This window comes from Tiliqua scincoides, chromosome 2, assembly GCF_035046505.1.
Source record: "Tiliqua scincoides isolate rTilSci1 chromosome 2, rTilSci1.hap2, whole genome shotgun sequence".
In the NCBI taxonomy this organism is placed as follows: Eukaryota; Metazoa; Chordata; class Lepidosauria; order Squamata; family Scincidae; genus Tiliqua; species Tiliqua scincoides.
The window spans coordinates 30749639-30766354 of NC_089822.1; the positions used below are offsets into that span (position 1 = coordinate 30749639).

Here is a 16716-nt window from a genome sequence, read left to right on the forward strand (position 1 = left end):
ATATCTCCCTTCTGACAGCTCCCCATCGTACAAGCTCTCTCAGGCACCTCGGATAATTTAGGACCAAATCCTATACTTGCTGAGCTCCAGTGCTGGCGCTGGGTGTTGCAAATGTTGCAAACATGCCATAAGGCATGTTTGTGGCACCCAGGGAGGAGGGGCCACTGATGCTAGGCCAGTGCCAGTTGGAAACACCTTGAGAGTATCCAGAGGTAAGTTACACTCCTGTGTGGTAGTGTGAGTTTTTGGGGAGGGGAGAGGCATTCTGGAGTAGAGGGAAGGCAGAGGGAGAGCAGGGTGGGGAGAGTGACCAGCTTCAGAGGGGAGGTAGGAATGGCAGAGTCCTGCACTGCCAGATCCCATCCTCCTTGTCAGGCTGTGAAGCAAATCAGCTGGCACAGACTTGAGTAGTCCCATTGTGGGGCCGGTGGCCTTACTGGGGGAAAGTGACAAATGTCTCCTTCCCCTGAAGAAGCCTCTGGTGGCCTCCATGGGGCCACGGGATACAGCAGTCGCCATTTTGGCGCTGCTGCACCTGTGGCCCCACTGTGGATAGGATTGAGCTGCCTGTTTCCTTTAATGACTGAGGATGCCTATGCAGTTTGTCATCCTAAGAGGTTGCCTTGATCTTTCTCCTCAAAGGTCACTTTTTAAAAGAAAACATTTGTGAAGAACACATGTCGTGCATGCAGAAGGAATTGGTGTGGTTCAATGGTTGGCAACCTTCAGTCTCAACAGACTATGGTATAAGCCTACAGCACCCGGTATTCCCAGGCGGTCTCCCTTCCAAGTACTAACCAGGCCTGACCCTGCTTAGCTTCCGAGATCAGACAAGATCAGGCATGTGCAGGGTAACAGTTGCTGCTAACGCATCCATTTTCTGGATTAAAATACCAATTATACCTCATTAGTGAACAAAACCTTATTTTTCACTCTCTCTAATTGTACAAGTGCTTTCTTACAGCAACAACCTTGCCTGCTGAGGGTGGATGCAGTGGCTGCTTCAAGCATCAACCTGGGGGAGACAGCATACTGGTGGGGTGCACCCCACACCCTTTACCTGCCCACTGCACTCCTCTCCCCCATAGCTGCTGCATTCTGACCCTCTTCTCAATTGGTGAGAGTGGGTGGTGGAACAAGGCAGCAGGGTTGGAGGAGGAACTGAGGAGCTACTGAGCCAGGAAAGCAATTGGTAAGGAATTGGAGGAAAAATCTGGAGGAAAAATCCATTATGGGGTACAAGCCATGATGTGTATGCGCAACCTCCTGATTTTAGAAATGGGTTATGTCAGAATGCCAGATGCAGGGGAGAGCACCAGGATGAGGTCTCTTGTTATCTGGTGTGCTCCCTGGGGCATTTGGTGGGCCGCTGTGAGATACAGGAAGCTGGACTAGATGGGCCTATGGCCTGATCCAGTGGGGCTGTTCTTATGTTCTTATGTAACATGGTCGCTCCACTACAGACATTGCCGCCTTCTCCTTGTCCACTCAGTCACTTCTGTGAGTAAGCAACCATGGCAGCAGGGCTGGAAGAGGAGGCTGCAGCAATCCTGTTCCAATCTCTCCCCTTCCAGGAAAGCAAAAGAAATAGGATTACTGTACTCTGGTGCTGCCACATCCTCCTTGCTTATCTGGCTTCTCCTTCAAAATAGGCTTGGTGGCAGCATATTGGGATGGAAGATGGGGCTGCCCAACCTGTTTGGAAGATGCCAGCAGATGAGCAAAAAAGGTGGAAAATGGAGTAATCAATCCATTTCAGGTCTAACACCCAGCTGCATCCAGAAAACAGTAGGACATGTTAAAAGGCAGCAGGCTTGTCAAGTGCATAAGCAGAAGCTCATACACCACAGCTGGCTTCTTAGGTTTTATCTTTACTGCAAATAGAAGAATTGCCTTAATGTTTAGAGCAGTGTTTCTCAAACTGTGAGTTGGGACCCACTAGGTGGGTCGCAAGCCAATTTGAGGTGGGTCCCAATTAATTTCAATGTTTTATTTTTAATATATTAGACTTGATGCTACCAGGGCATGTGATTGTATTTGGGGAAACGTTGCTGATATGTACTTTCAACAGGGTACTGTGTATGTGCTTTTAACAATGACTGTCAGTGGGGCTTACTCCTGGGTAAGTTTGGATAGGATTGCAACCTTGGATTGTCAAAAATTTTCCTGCTTGATGATGTCACTTTTGGCCATGACATCACTTCCAGTGGGTCACAACAAATTGTGAGTCTAAAACATGGGTCCCAGTGCTAAAAAGTTTGAGAACCACTAGTTTAGAGGAAGACTGAATCAGGCCACAAGATAAGAGCATCAACTGAAGGGACAAAAGGTTTCAGTCATTGGCTAGTCCAGTCAGTGGCGTCACTAGGGGGTGCGGGCTGCACCAGGTGACGTGCACTAGGGGGGTGATGCGCACTGGTGACATGCTAAAATCGCAGTGGTTAGGAGTATCCCCATCATATTACACTGTTGGATGCAGAATTTCCAGCAGAATGCATTGCAAAAAACCAGAGTGAAATATCTCTTTTCTATCAAAAGTTATGGCCAAAAAACTGGAGAACAAAAAATGCATGGATCCCTATGGAAAGTGAAAGTGAGCCATATCGTGTTTACTCGCAAGGAAGCAAACGTACCTTAGAAAGGGCAGGCTGAGAGGAATTCACTAGAATGGTCCTGATCCAATGAATGCAGCCCCCAAAAACACCTTAGAAGGAAGTCCCTCCCTCCAAGCAGATGAATGTATTGAGCCCTATGGAAAGCGAAACTAAGCCTAATGGTCAAGTTTACTCATGAGTAAGCAAACATAGCTTGGCTGGTGTGGAAGATCAGGTGAAGAAGAGTACAAGGCTACCAGAATGGTCCTGATCCTATACACCTGGTGCTAAACAAGTGCTCCAGAAGGCAGTTCCCCCCCCCCCCCACTAAAAAGGATCAAAACAGAGGCTTCAGCTGATAAGGTGAAGTTTTTTTGAGACTTGCAAAGCCAGGTGGATCCTGACAGTGATCTGGTTTAAACAGAAATTCTTAAATTGAACTGGGCACTGGGTAGAACCAGCTTTGTTCTATCAAAAGGTACAGCCAAAAAATCAGTGGGGGTGGAGTGATGGTACATCACCACGCCCACCACCTGGGGTGTTGCACTGCCCACTGCATGGGGGGGTGACACGCTGGCATCCCACACTGGGTGACGCGAATCCTAGTGACGCCACTGAGTCCAGTATGTTTCAGTGTTGTTGTTGATAGCAAGGCTCTCTGTGGTTGATTGTAGTTACCATGTCCTTTCCAACAATGTCTTTCACAGAAGTAAATGCAAAAGCAAAGGCCCAGTGTAGTTATCTGAGGGTGACACTGAAAGAAGCCATTATATGTACAGTCACACCAGCATAAATGTTAGGTTATAAAGCTCAATAAAACACTCTTCTTAAGGATACACCTTTGGTTTACTAAATTATAGATTTTAATATTTGGGGGGATTGAAAATTAACCTATGCTTTCAAGATTGCTTTGCCTTCACACTTTGGGCTTCCCTAATACTACACCAAGCGTATCACTAAGGTTTGCTTTTTGTCACCTGGTACAAGAGCTCATTGTGTCACCCCCATGATGTAGTTCCTCCCATTCATGTCCAACATGCTCTCTGTCTGGGCAATGGATGTCAAGAATTGAAAATCAATTAAGGAATCTGTGAAAGGGAGATCTCAAATCTCTTAAGACACCTGTAAAAAGGGAGATATCAGGAACTGGGTGTAAACCTTGCAATGCACTTCCATAAATCAGGTTACAGCCAGGGTCAGTTAAGCAATTTTATACAGTATGTGATTGTATATTAATCATGGTTTATTGTCAGCCACTTTGGTTAAAAAGTGAAATTCCCCCGCAAGAAAAGCATAAGACTGCAAATCAGTGGTTCTCAGACATTTAGCACCAGGACTCACTTTTTAGAATAAGAATCTGTCAGGACCCATCGGAAATGATGTCATGACCACAAGTGACATCATCGAGCAGGAAAACTTTTAACAATCCTAGGCTGCAATCCTACCCACACTTACCCAGGAGCAACTCCCATTTATTATCATTGTTAAAAGAATATACGTATATAGTAGCTTGTTAAAAGTATAGGTCTGTAACGTTTCCCCGAATGCAGTCACATACCATGGTAGCATAAAGTCTTATATATTGAAATGAATGGGGACCACCTGAAATTCACTTGCAACCCACCTAATGGATTCTGGCCTACTGTTTGAGAAACTGCTGTAAATAATAAACATAGTGGAACCATGCCTGCCTCCTGTGTTAAAGCAACTCGTGTTAAATGATTGATGAACCATGGTGACATATATACTGTTTGCTCTGCCCCTGCTGAATAAGGTACAAAGTTTACTGAGCAGAGGAGGCAATATTGTCTGGGAGAAATACATCTATCCTCCAGGGAAGCGTGGCAGTTTTTATTTCTTCTAGGTTTTGAAGAGCAGGCTGTGAGAATTTGACTGACAAGAAACTCTCCCTGTCCCACCAATGACAGGTTCACTAATTCCAGGCATCATGACCTTCTCTTATTTGGGTATTAAAACTGTTAGTTTAAAGCCTCGGGAACAAAGTGCCAGGTAAGTTTAGCATCTGTGCGAGGAGAAGGAGAAGGCAAGTGGACCTCTGAGTTTTGGAGAAGGAGAGGGAAGACTCCCTGAGTTGTGAAGAGGAGAGGAGGAAGAGAAGGAGAAGGTAAGTGTACTCTTTCTAACTCTTTGTCTTCTAACCTTAAATCAACCTTAGATCAACATTGAAATTTAGCTTTACCTTTAGCTTAGCTTTACCTAAGCATTACCTAAGTTAGCACCTAATCTAACCTGAGGGAGGGATTCTAAGGTCCAGCAAGTTGGGGCACAGGAGCTAGGTGAGGGAAATAAAAATATGTACCACAGACATTCGCCTATAAGTTGACCCCACAGATAAGTCGAGGGCAGGTTTTGAGCCAACAATCATGGAATTTTCTATGACCCTCGGATAAATCGGGGGTTAAACTTAGAGGGGTGTCTGACTATAGTTTTGTCTGATTTTAGCCCAGGCCAGATCCTGAAAAATAACCTACCACTAATTGTGACCTAAGAACTGTAGCCTCTAATTTATTAAAAACATAGTAAAAGATCATAAGATACATTTTTATTCTTTTTAAATTCTGGTCTTCACCACCTTTTTGTAAACACTGTCAGAGTAAGTGCACTGTAAACAACATACCAGTAAATCAGTGGTTCCCAACCTGGTATTCATGTACTCCCAGGGACACTCAACAGGACCTTTAGGGGTACTTGAAAAAGAATGGAATAATGGTAGAAAAGGGCACGTCATGCTCCAGAATGCCTTGCAAGACAGGAATGCCTTGCAAGGACCAGCAAGGCAGGAAGGGAGGTAGCTAGTTGGCTTTGAAAGCCTCACCAACAGCTAGTTTTTGGTCATCATTTCATGTATGAACCAGTGATTGAAAACCAGCAGAGTAAAAAACCTGAATATGTAAAGTGATCAATCACCCAGAATTTCTCAATACACTTCTGGTGCAAAACAGTGCAAAGGCAGAGTCTTCTGTTCCTCAAACAGATAAAAAGAGAAAACACTGTGATGAATACATGAAGTCTGGGTTTTCATAGAGAGGAGATGAGGGCTTGCATTATTACGAACATTTTGCTAATATGAAGGGTACAATTTATTATTGCCAAGGGATATGCAAGTGAAAAAGGTTGGCAAGCACTGCAGGAGAACCATGAATCAAATCCACCTTTAAGGTGTCTGGTGTGTTAAGCCAGAAGCTCTACATACAACATACAACCCATAACACATAACTGAGAGTGTGCAATTCAATTCACAGCAGAGAGATGCAGCTGCATATATTTGCAATCCTTTTTACTCAGAAGTAGACCCACTGCTTTCCATGGGTGTTATTCTTAAGTAATGCTGCATTGAATTGTAGCCTGGGAATTGTTGCTTCAAATGGAAAGGGGATCCCATCCTGGTGTTGAAAAAAAAGACCTCTGCCAAATGCAAAGCCTTTGCAAAAGGGAATCGGGTTGCAGTAGCAAAAGGGAACGGAGGGGAATAAAAGGTTAACTTTGGCTGCAACGTCGCAGGAAAGTAACTATAGCAACTAACCAGCTGCCTCCCTAAGCTTAGCAGAGAAAGAACCTGTTCAGAGTTGAAAGGCTCTGCCCTCTGATTGACCCGGAGATAAGGCGAAGTGAGAATTGGAGCTTGATTACTTGGCAAAAATTTCACGTACTATACCTGAGTATCTACGGTAAATGCGTACAGAGGTCTACTCTGAGCAGGAGCAGAGTCCTAGTGAGTAAGAGCCCAAGGTACAGGCACTTGGAAAAATAAATAAAACAGAGGAGGATAAAGTGGAAAGCAAGTTTTTCTACTTGGTTTAAATTAACCCTATACTTAAAACCAGTATACTATACCAATATAGTAAACCAGTACACTATAAAAACCAGTGTAGCGTTTTTAAGTACCCCTAAACAAAAACAAACAAAATAAAAAAGCTATGCATTCAGACAGCCAGCAGCAGGGTGGGGGTTATCCAGTGTTTTGCATCGAGTGCAACATGTATGACTATATGCCTCTGGGGCATGTCATGGGTGTGCCCTCAGTGCAAGGAGCTCCAGGGACTCAGGAAACGCGTCTGCTTCCTTGAAGCCTTGGTGGCCGACCTGGAGAAGCAGAGGAAGGCAGAGAAGGACCATGGGGAGACTTTTGGGGAAAATCAGGCTTCATCCCACCCTCAGGGGACGCTCCTCAGCTGTCCGGGTGGGAAGCCTCGGGGCTGGAGAAGGACGTCATCCTGGAGAGGAGGGAAACAATCCCCTAGGGGGGACCCCTTCTCCAGGGGACGGGCCCGTATCCGAACGCACTCAGGATACTCCTCGGCAGGAGAGGGGCCAGGGGCTTCTTGTAGTGGGGGATTCAATTATTAGAAACATAGAGAGGGGGGTTTGCGACGGATGTGAGTACCTTATGGCGACTTGCCTGCCTGGTGCAAAGATTGCGGACATCGCGTCTCGTCTAGACAGGCTGGTAGGTAGTGCTGGGGAGGAGGTAGCGGTTGTGGTGCATGTCAGCACCAACAACGTGGGCAAGTGTAGCTGGGAGGTCCTGGAGGCCAAATTTAGGCTATTAGGTAGGAAGCTGAAAGCCAGGACCTCAAAGGTAGTTTTCTCTGAAGTGCTACCTGTTCCACGTGCAGGGCCAGCTAGGCAGGTGGAGATCAGGGGTCTCAATCCATGGATGAGATGGTGGTGTAGGGAGGAGGGGTTTCGATTCATTAGGCACTGGGGAACTTTTTGGGACAAGCAGGGCCTGTACAAGTGGGACAGGCTTCACTTGAACCAGAATGGAACCAGACTGCTGGCACATAACATTAAAAAGGTGGGAGAGCAGCTTTTAAACTGATCCCTGGGGGAAGGCTGACAGGAGCCGAAGGGTATCCGGTTTGGGACTCCTCATCCCGAAGGGGAGGTTAGAGAACAACAAGGTAAAGGCAGAGTAGGAGAAGAAATTGGGAATGGTAGCATGATGGGATGTGATAGAGTTTGGCACAATGAGAGGAGGTGGGTACAAAGGAGCTAATAAGCAGCCAATCCTGGGGCATTCCAGGTACAAATGCTTTTAAGCAAATGCCCGAAGTCTCTGAACAAAGATGGGAGAACTGGAATGTCTGGTGACTAGGGAAAACATGGACATAGTGGGCATATCGGAAACCTGGTGGAATGTGGAAAATTAGTGGGATACTGCAATCCCAAGCTATAAAATCTACAGGAGGGACAGGAAGGGGCGTGTTGGTGGTGGGGTGGCCATTTATGTTAAGGAAGGGATAGAATCCAGCAAAGTAGAGATTGAAGGTGGGTCCGACTCCATAGAATCTCTATGGGTTAAATTACCAGACCTGAGGAGTGATGTAATACTGGGGGCATACTATTGTCCTCCAGACCAGAAACCGGAAGGGGACCTTGAAATGAGGAAACAGATCAGGGAGGTGACAAGGAGGGACAGGGTTGTAATCATGGGGGACTGCAATTATCCTCATATTGACTGGGTCAATTTGTGTTCTGGTCACGAAAAGGAGACTGGACTCCTTGACATGCTAAATGACTGTGCCTTAGAGCAGCTAGTCATGGAGCCCACCAGAGGACAGGTGACTCTGGATTTAATATTTTGTTAAATTCAGAACCTTGTCAGTGCTGCTCTTTCCCATGCTCTTACTAACCAGCCTTATCCAGAGGGAGACAGAAGTTGTCCTTTCAAGTTCCACACCCAGATTTTCTTTGCAGCAGTTAGCACATTTGTTATTAAAGATTTTACACTTTGTGAATTAATTCCAGAGAGATCATTTAACAAACCAGTTATTGCTTCAGTCAAAAAGCAAAAAAGTCAGTTAACAGACTGAAACAAAATCCTTAAGAATACTTAATAAGAGGAATGCTTACAGCCTGATCCAGTGCATGTTTATTCAAAGATAAATAGAAGCCCTTGTCCTACTAGTATAAGTTGTGCATCTGTTGAAGTGGACTGAAGTTCCAGGAAAGTTTTTACTAGAATAAATAGATTAATCTTCAAGGTGCGATAAGGCTGTTGGTTTTGCTACAAAAGACTAACAGAGCTCTCCCTCTGAAAGCGATAAACCAGGATAAGGGATCATGGCTATAATGATGCAATTCATGTTTCCTTTGGAGTGAGCCCTGGTGAACTGAGGCTCAAACTGCATGTTACCTCAACCACATAATCTGACCCATGTGTATTTCTTTATTTGTTATAAAACCAGGAATGGGGGAGACAGGCAATTAAGAGTCTTTAACACTTTCTTCCCACCATGGTCTCAATCCAAATTGTGGTCCCTATGTCTACAATTTCCTCCTAGAGCAGGGGTGCTCAAACCCCGGCCCTGGGGCCACTTGCGACCCTCAAGGACTCCCAATCCAGCCTGCGGGGAGTTCTCAGTCTCCAATGAGCCTCTGGCCCTCTGGAAACTTGCTGGAGCCCATGCTAGCATGACACAACTGCTCTCAGTGTGACAGCCAACTGTTCAACCTCTCATTTGAGCTGTGGGACGAGGGCTCCCTCCACTGCTTGCTGTTTCATGTCTGTGATGCAGCAGCAGCAGCAAAAGAAAGGCTGACTTTGCTTTTTCCAAGGTCTTTTATAGGCCTTGAGCTATAACAAGTTCATTCATTCATATAAGCCATCTCAAATATATTCATTTATGTAAATTTATTCAAATTTGAAATGTACATTAATTATTTTTTTCTGGCCCCCAACACAGGGTCAGAGAGATGATGTGGCCCTCTTGCGAAAGTTTGGACACCCCTATTCTAGAGGGAAGTTCCCATTGGCACCAATGGGAGCTTCCGCCCTAAGGTGATAGCAGCTGTTGGTATGGAGGAAGGGTTAACCCCCCCCCCACACACACACACATTCCTTACAACATTGGTCTCCCTGAAAAGGTAATGGTAATATATTTTATCAGGCCCTATTTGCTAGCTATCAGCTGGTAGTTTAGCAGATAGTTTAGTATTACTTTTAATTTAGTCAGAGCACTTCTGGCAAAGCCAGGTCTAGCTGTGTGCACTTCCACGTGAGTATGAGAAGCAAGGGTAAGGCAGTGGTGACTACAGCCTCTTTATGTGCTTCATGTTGCAATACCACTCAGAGAAGCGAAGGAAAGGCAAGTTGCAGCAGCAAAGGAGGTTTGGCTTCCCCCCAGCATGTTAATTGGGTAGTTGATAAGATTCTCTTGGCTTTTGAGCTCCTATTTGAAAAACAGGAAGGTCATTGCACTACTGTGTAAACATGTGTGGAAACTGTAGCATTAACATTCAAGTGCCATCTAGTGGAGTTCGTAAATCCAAGTTATAAGTATCGAGAAGCAAGTTCAACCTTGCTTCATGGGACTGTATTGGCAGGCTACGCCTTTCAACATTACAGGAGACACACTGCTTGGAGGGTGTATTTGTAATATGGAAACACTGACATGATTGACTGAGATTATCTCCACTGCTGCATTTTAGAGCAAAATCAATTAAAACAATGGGAAAGGCTAGGAAAGATGGCAAGATTCTCCCCCTTCTCTCAGCATTGAACAAACACCTCCTTGATTGGGAAGAGAGATCTGAGCAATTGGACCAGTAGCAGCTCAAGCTTTTGGGAGGCCTTCAGGCAAAAGCCCTGAGAAGGTTCCTATAGTTTAAAAAAAACACTTCCCCCTTTGAAAACTGTTTTTGTCCTCTTAACCCCCACCAAGATGCCTCAGCATCCTAAAAAGGCTGTTGAGACATCCTGTCGCAGTGATCCTTACCCTGGGAATGCTTTCCTGAGACTGACGTCAGCACCATGGCAGAAAGACCACATGGTCAAGCGGACAGGTTGTTTTGTGTATTCCTTGCCTTCACATCTGGCTTCCCCAAGAATGATAAGGTCTAAACAGGCCACCTGCTGGGATTGGCCTGCACCAGTCAGCTGGGCAAGCAAGCTCACTTGATCAGGTCAGAGGGCAGGCAGGGTTTGCCCAGTTGGTCATAAATCACCAAATTGTACAGACCTATGCTATCATCAACCCTAGGATTTTAAGGTTGCAAGCAAGGAAGTGTAGGTGTGTTGCCTTGGTCTGCGCAGCTGCCGCTTTATATTCCCACTCACCTTCCTGCAAGTAAGGGTGAGGATCCTGGAACAGTGTGAGTAATTGCAGTAGAGGAAAGTGCTCAGTTAACCTCACCAGGACTTTTGCTTTATTTGCTGTTTGCCTCTCAATATCCATACCAACCTTTGCTGTTCAGCCTCCCTTCGTTCTCTTTTTGTGCATTGTCATCTAATGCATTACACTTTTCCTTGCTCATTATTTTGCTCTGTCAGACTTCTAATGATGCTAATTTATCTGCCAGTTTCAGTTTTACATTGGAGAGAGTGGATTGATATGTCTCTCAGAATGTCATGTTCTGCTACTGCTCTGGTTTTAAGGTGGCCCACCCCAGATTTTGGGACTCTTTGTAAATCTGGGAGAAATGCATTCCCAAGGTGATCTTCTTCTGTCTGGGCTTACTGTCCGTGGGTGGTGGCAGAAAAACTACCAATTTCCAAGTTTAATCCCAGTCTACCCAATAAGGAAAGTGATGCAAGGAGCAGAGATCTGCCAAGTGTTGCTATCATTCTGCCCTCTGGCACCCCTTACAGCCTGCAGGTAATGCATTCATCCAATGCTTTGGAAAGTGTACACACACTGTCAACCCTTGCATGGTGTCTGGAAACTGTCAGTGGCCAGGCAACTGTCCTCCTTCACTGTTGCCACAGTAGACTGAGATGGCAGCGTCCATTTCTGTTGATCGTTATGAACACACCAAAGAATGCTTCATGTGATTACCAATGTGATTTATTTCATTCAGATTTTACATTCTCAATGCATTCTTTTCATGCAGATACAGAAAAAAATGTTGCGTAGCTTTTAAATCTGATTTTATTCTTCTTCCTGGGAACAAACGATTAGCAGAGAAAAATCAGTAGAAACTCAGTTGCATCAGGTGACATAATGATGGGCTTTTAGTGAATGGAAATGTTCATGCCACTCAGAAAAGAGAACATAACAAAGGTACCGGCATACCTACATTTGGAGAATATTCCATTTATCATTGTTGTTCTGAGATTAATCCACCACAGAGTCTTTGCCTGATGCAAGAGGAATTGAACTGGACTGGCAGTGCAGTGGTAGAGTGACCAAAGGATTAGTAATGAATTATTTCTAATATTCACTGTGTGTTACAATCATTGTCTCATTCCACTTCTTAGCAAACTTTGTAATGTCATTATTATTCACATAGTACAGGAAGAGATTTGAAAATGAGAGCAGACATGGTATGACCCTGACATATGGACTGTAATAGTAACATGTCAGGGTCCATAATATTTGAAGGAAAGAGGAATGTCCAAGCCAGACGGATACCAAATCCTGGATGCAGGTGCATTCCAGTCTGATGTGTGTTAGACTGGACCAGTTAGTGCTATGTATGTAGTGTTTGCACTGATCAAGAGAAGATCCTTCATTTTGAAAAACAGCATGACTGAGATTCTGGAATGCAACCTTGTTGCAGGACTGCACAACCATTTCTGAAGCATCAGGGGTTCCCAAGCTTTCAGCTGCCAGTACCATGTCACTTATGGGCTGGGCTGAAGTAGGTCAATTACAGAAAATAATGTATAGGGGAACTGTATCCGTGGATCCTGTATCCACAGTTTCACTTATCTGTGGATCCGCAGATCCATGCCTCTCCACACACCCCCTCTGGAGGCAAGGGGAACTGTGCTTCCCTCATATCCAGAGGTTCTTCTGAGCTCTACAGAGGCTACTTGTGTCTGTCCATGACCTCTGCAGGGCTCAGAATCACTACTGCTGCCTTTGGGGCACCAAAGGTGGGGTAAAAATTCATATAATAATAATAATAGTACAATGAAAAAGTCACTTCCAGTTTTTCGGCAAAACCAAAACTGACATTTTATGCCTTTAAAAGGCATTATGAGGGCCAGGGAAGCCCTCTCCTCCAGAGGGTGGGGGGCATCCCCCATATCTGCAGATTCAGGTATCCGCAGAAGGCTCCAAAACAGAACCTCCATGGATGGGGGGCACGCCTGTATACTTTAAAAAAGGTGACTGGTGGCAGGCAGGGTGGAAGGGGAAGAGGAAGGAATAACAATAATGCCACTGGGCTCAGTGAATTGGCCAAAATGTGTGCGTGGGCCAGATGTAACCAAAGAGCCAGGGTTTGCAGACCCCTGATATAATGTGTCATCTGATTAACAAGTTGTTTTATTAGCATTTGGTTTAATTAGAAGTATAAATAGCTGATAGGCTCTCTACTCTTCCATACAGTCTTGGACGATGGCTAGGTGTGCACTGCATTAAAAATCAAAATTCTGCAGCCAGGTAACTCAAACTGAGAGCGCAGAAAAGCTGGATTTTGCATCTCTAAATATATTCACTTAATCTGTACAATTAAGGGTCCAATCCTTTCCAATTTTCCAGGGCTGGTGCTTCTGTGCCCATGGGGTATGCACTGCTTCCTGTGTTGGGGAGGCAGTCTTGGAGTCCTCCTCAAGGTACAGGAACATTTGTACCCTTACCTCGGGGCTGCATTGCGGCTGCACCGGTGCTGGAAAGTAAGATAGGATTGGGCCCTACTTCTGCTAAAACCCAGTCCTAACCAACTTTCCAGCGCTGATGCAGACATTGCATTCTGTGATGGGAATCAGTCATGAAGGCCTTCTCAGGGTAAGAGAACACTTCTTTCCTTGCCTTGGGGCTGAGTTTTGACCTTGTCGGCCCTGGAAATTTGTTTAGGATTGGACTGTTAATGATGGAAAGGGACAAAGAGCATTTGTGCGGAATCATAGGCTAGTCTTTTGCCCTTTGGAAAAGCCATGATCACAGGTTTCCATCATCTCATTAATTTGACCCTTCTAAATGTCCTTATATGTGCCATCAAATGGAGGTAAGGCAGGGAAAGTGATATCAATTTCCCATCCTACTTCAGAAGACTGATCTGAAAATAAAATCCCACATAATAAGAATGAATGAGCTGAAGTTTGCCTAAAACCACACCAAGTAAAACTGGGACAAAGATTATCGCCAGATCATTTACATGTTTTTTAAAATGCTACAAATAGTATAGTAGCACATTGTATTTATATTTGGCACCCCCCTCCCTGCAATAGGTGTATACCACATTTGTGAATTAATATTCATTTCAATCTAAAGTGCAGGTGTAGGGGGGGAAAAGGAGAAAAAGTTCTATTAAGAACAGGGAAGGTATTATATTGTTCCAGTCCTGTATATTCTGGGCCCCCCTCTCTGTTATCAATCATCACAAAGAGGAAATGGCATAATCTGAGTAAGGGCTGGGCTAGAAATGATGGGAGGGAGTCACCTTCCTGTCTGCCCTGTTCACCTGTAAAGGAAAGGGGGATCCAGTTTTCACATGAAAAGGTGTAAGAACTGGACTGGCAGGAAACTACTTCAAGCTACTGAGCATAGCAAGGCAAGATGGGGAGAAACAGCTTCCACTCCCTGTTCCTGAGTGCTCCTCAGCATGTAAGGAATAAACCCACCCAACTATGCTTGATATGCAAACAGAGCAGATACAGGGATACAGTGTATGTGGTTACCCCATCTAGTTTGGCTCTAAGGAGAAATACTTTGCTGATACAGTAAAGACTGAAATGACAAGCAAGCCTGATATTTACGAATAAGTGCCCCATATCAGATTCAAAGAAGTGGCATCAGGGGTTGCCAAGTTAGGCTCTGCCAAGGGCCCATGTCCATCAGAGGGCCCATCTGGTCAGGCCAAACTTTGAACCCTTAAACTACAACAGGTGTCCTGTGATGAACAGAATGATACCTTTGATCTGATCCAACAGGGCTATTCTCATGCAGCTCCCATGCAGCATCAAGGGGAAGCAGGGGGTCCCCAGTGTGGGGCCCAGCCACCTATTGCCGGCTCTGGGATTCGGTGATAATATACTATGCTTTAGACAAATGATTCAAACCACTGAAAAAGGTTGTCACTTGGCTGCCTGATGTCTCACTCCCTTTCTCACGATGCTTTTTACAGCACAGGAACTTCCAAACCTGTCTTTGACACTTTGAGGAGGCATAATAATAGATCAGGGGGTCAATACAACAGTTTATAGTCCCAATACCAACTGCCAACATGTAAGCAAAATGGAGACTTTCAAGATGTTGATGATCTGAGAAGCACACACTTTGCACCAACAACAGGACATTTGTTGGCCCAAAAGAAACAATGAAAGAGCACAAGACAGCTACAGACAAGAGTATGGCACGTCTCTTCTTATCTGACTTTGCAACAACATTGGATGAAGAAAGGTTCCTTATAATACACACATAACAGGTAGTAGAGATTATTAATGGAATAAAGAAGAAGACAACAGATAATGCAGATGTATAATAGCGATATGTTCCTATAACAACAAAGACATCAAGTACATCATGACAGGTTGTAATGTTTAATTGAGGCATCCTCTCTGTTTGCTCAGTAGTAAGTAGAGGGATCATACCAGCTACGGCAATAATCCAGATAGCAATGCACAGGACAGAGGCACGCCTCGGGGTGCGCCACAACAAGGACTGCATTGGGTACAACACTAATAGGAAGCGGTCAATGCTTATTGCCATCATCAGCAGTATGGAGCAGTACATGTTGCAGTAGAAGGCAGTGGTGACAACACGGCACATTTCAGGTCCCAACACCCAGTTGTTTCCAGAAAAACGGTAGGAAATCTTAAAAGGTAGCACACTAACAAGGAGTACATCTGCCAAAGCCAGGTTGAGCATGTACACCACAGCTGGGTTCTTTGGTTTTATTTTGACTACAAATATAAAGATTGCGAAAATGTTTAGAGGAAGGCCAAATCCAACCACAAGAGTTTGGAATGAAGGGACAAAACGGGTCAGCCAGCGGCTAGTCAAGTATCTTGCAGTGTCATTGGGGATGACCTTTCTGGTTTCACTGTAATTGCCTTTTTGATTTTCAGTCTTTTCTTCCCAAAAAACGAATGAACTCCACATACCCTCATGGAGACCATCTGTGGGTGACTCTGAAAGAAGCAATAATGTACAAATCGGATAAAGTAACACTTGTGTAAATACAAACCTTGATGCAACTTATTTGGGTTACTAAATTATAAGTGAGTTGTGTATTCAGTAAAGTTAGTGCCATCACTAAGAAGGCCCTGCTCTTAGTGCATTCTTCTTTTGTAGTCTGCATAGGACCACAACTTGGGTAAAACAGGGAATGTTGTCTGAAGAGGATAATGTATCTGATGAAGTGGACTGTGGGATGACAGCTTATGTTCAAATAAACTGGTTAGTCTTTCAGGTGTTACAAGACTGTTACTTTTATTTCAAAAGACTAGCAGCCCCCCCCCACACCCACGCAGTAAACCAGGGTAAGTAATCACAGCTGCAATCATATGCTTGCTTCCTTTGGAGTGAGTCCGAATGAGCTGAGGGCCAGACTCCACATTGCATCAAACATGGTGGACTTTTGTGCTTATAGCATCAGGAAGTCACAGGGACAGCTGATTCAGATTAAGACTGCAATTTAGAGGAATATATTGCTTAGAACAGTGTTTCTCAAACTTTGAGGGAGTTTTACTGCCCCAGTAAGTCTTTGTGGGGGAGGGGCTAGAGCAGTGACAAGATCCCAGAATCGCATTGCGAAGGGGGACTAGGGGAGTGCTTTCAATTACTTTATTTAGGTAGGGCTGCTGGAGATTGCAGGAGGTGCGGGGAGCCCTCTGCAGAATTGTCAGTAAAAGTGGGTGCAAAGCACTTCTGTTTTGCAGGAGGTGCTTTGCACCTGCTTTTACTGACAATTCCAAGCCATGGGGAGGGCTGTGCAGGGCTCCCCACACCTCCTGCAACCTCCAGCAGCCCTACCTACATAGGTGAAAGCACACACACCCCCCCCCCCCCCGGCTCCCATTGGGATGCAATCCTGGGGATTGCTTCCCTGCCTCTCCCCTTCCCCCGTCTCTTAAAGGGATGGCCCTTAAAGCGATGGGGAACCTTTACATGAACTGGTGGGTTGTGATCCACCAGATTGACAACCACTGGCTTACAAAAAGCATTATATGAATCAAATGTATAAAGCAACATCTGTACATATTTGT

At 44.9% G+C, this 16716-nt stretch overlaps 1 protein-coding gene and 1 pseudogene across 1 annotated transcript; both read right to left on the reverse strand.

The window, feature by feature from the left end:
- Positions 1-749: 749 nt before the first annotated feature.
- LOC136642387 (5S ribosomal RNA) lies at positions 750-869 on the reverse strand (annotated as a pseudogene).
- Positions 870-14542: 13673 nt separating this feature from the next.
- Positions 14543-15610, reverse strand: LOC136638498 (proteinase-activated receptor 1-like). The gene has a single exon (XM_066612543.1). The coding sequence runs from the start codon at positions 15608-15610 to the stop codon at positions 14543-14545; it is 1068 nt and encodes a 355-aa protein (XP_066468640.1).
- Positions 15611-16716: the final 1106 nt, after the last annotated feature.

Bases quoted from the DNA above. Each gene is read 5' to 3' on its own strand.
- LOC136638498 (XM_066612543.1), bottom strand. From the start codon at position 15,610: ATGTGGAGTTCATTCGTTTTTTGGGAAGAAAAGACTGAAAATCAAAAA.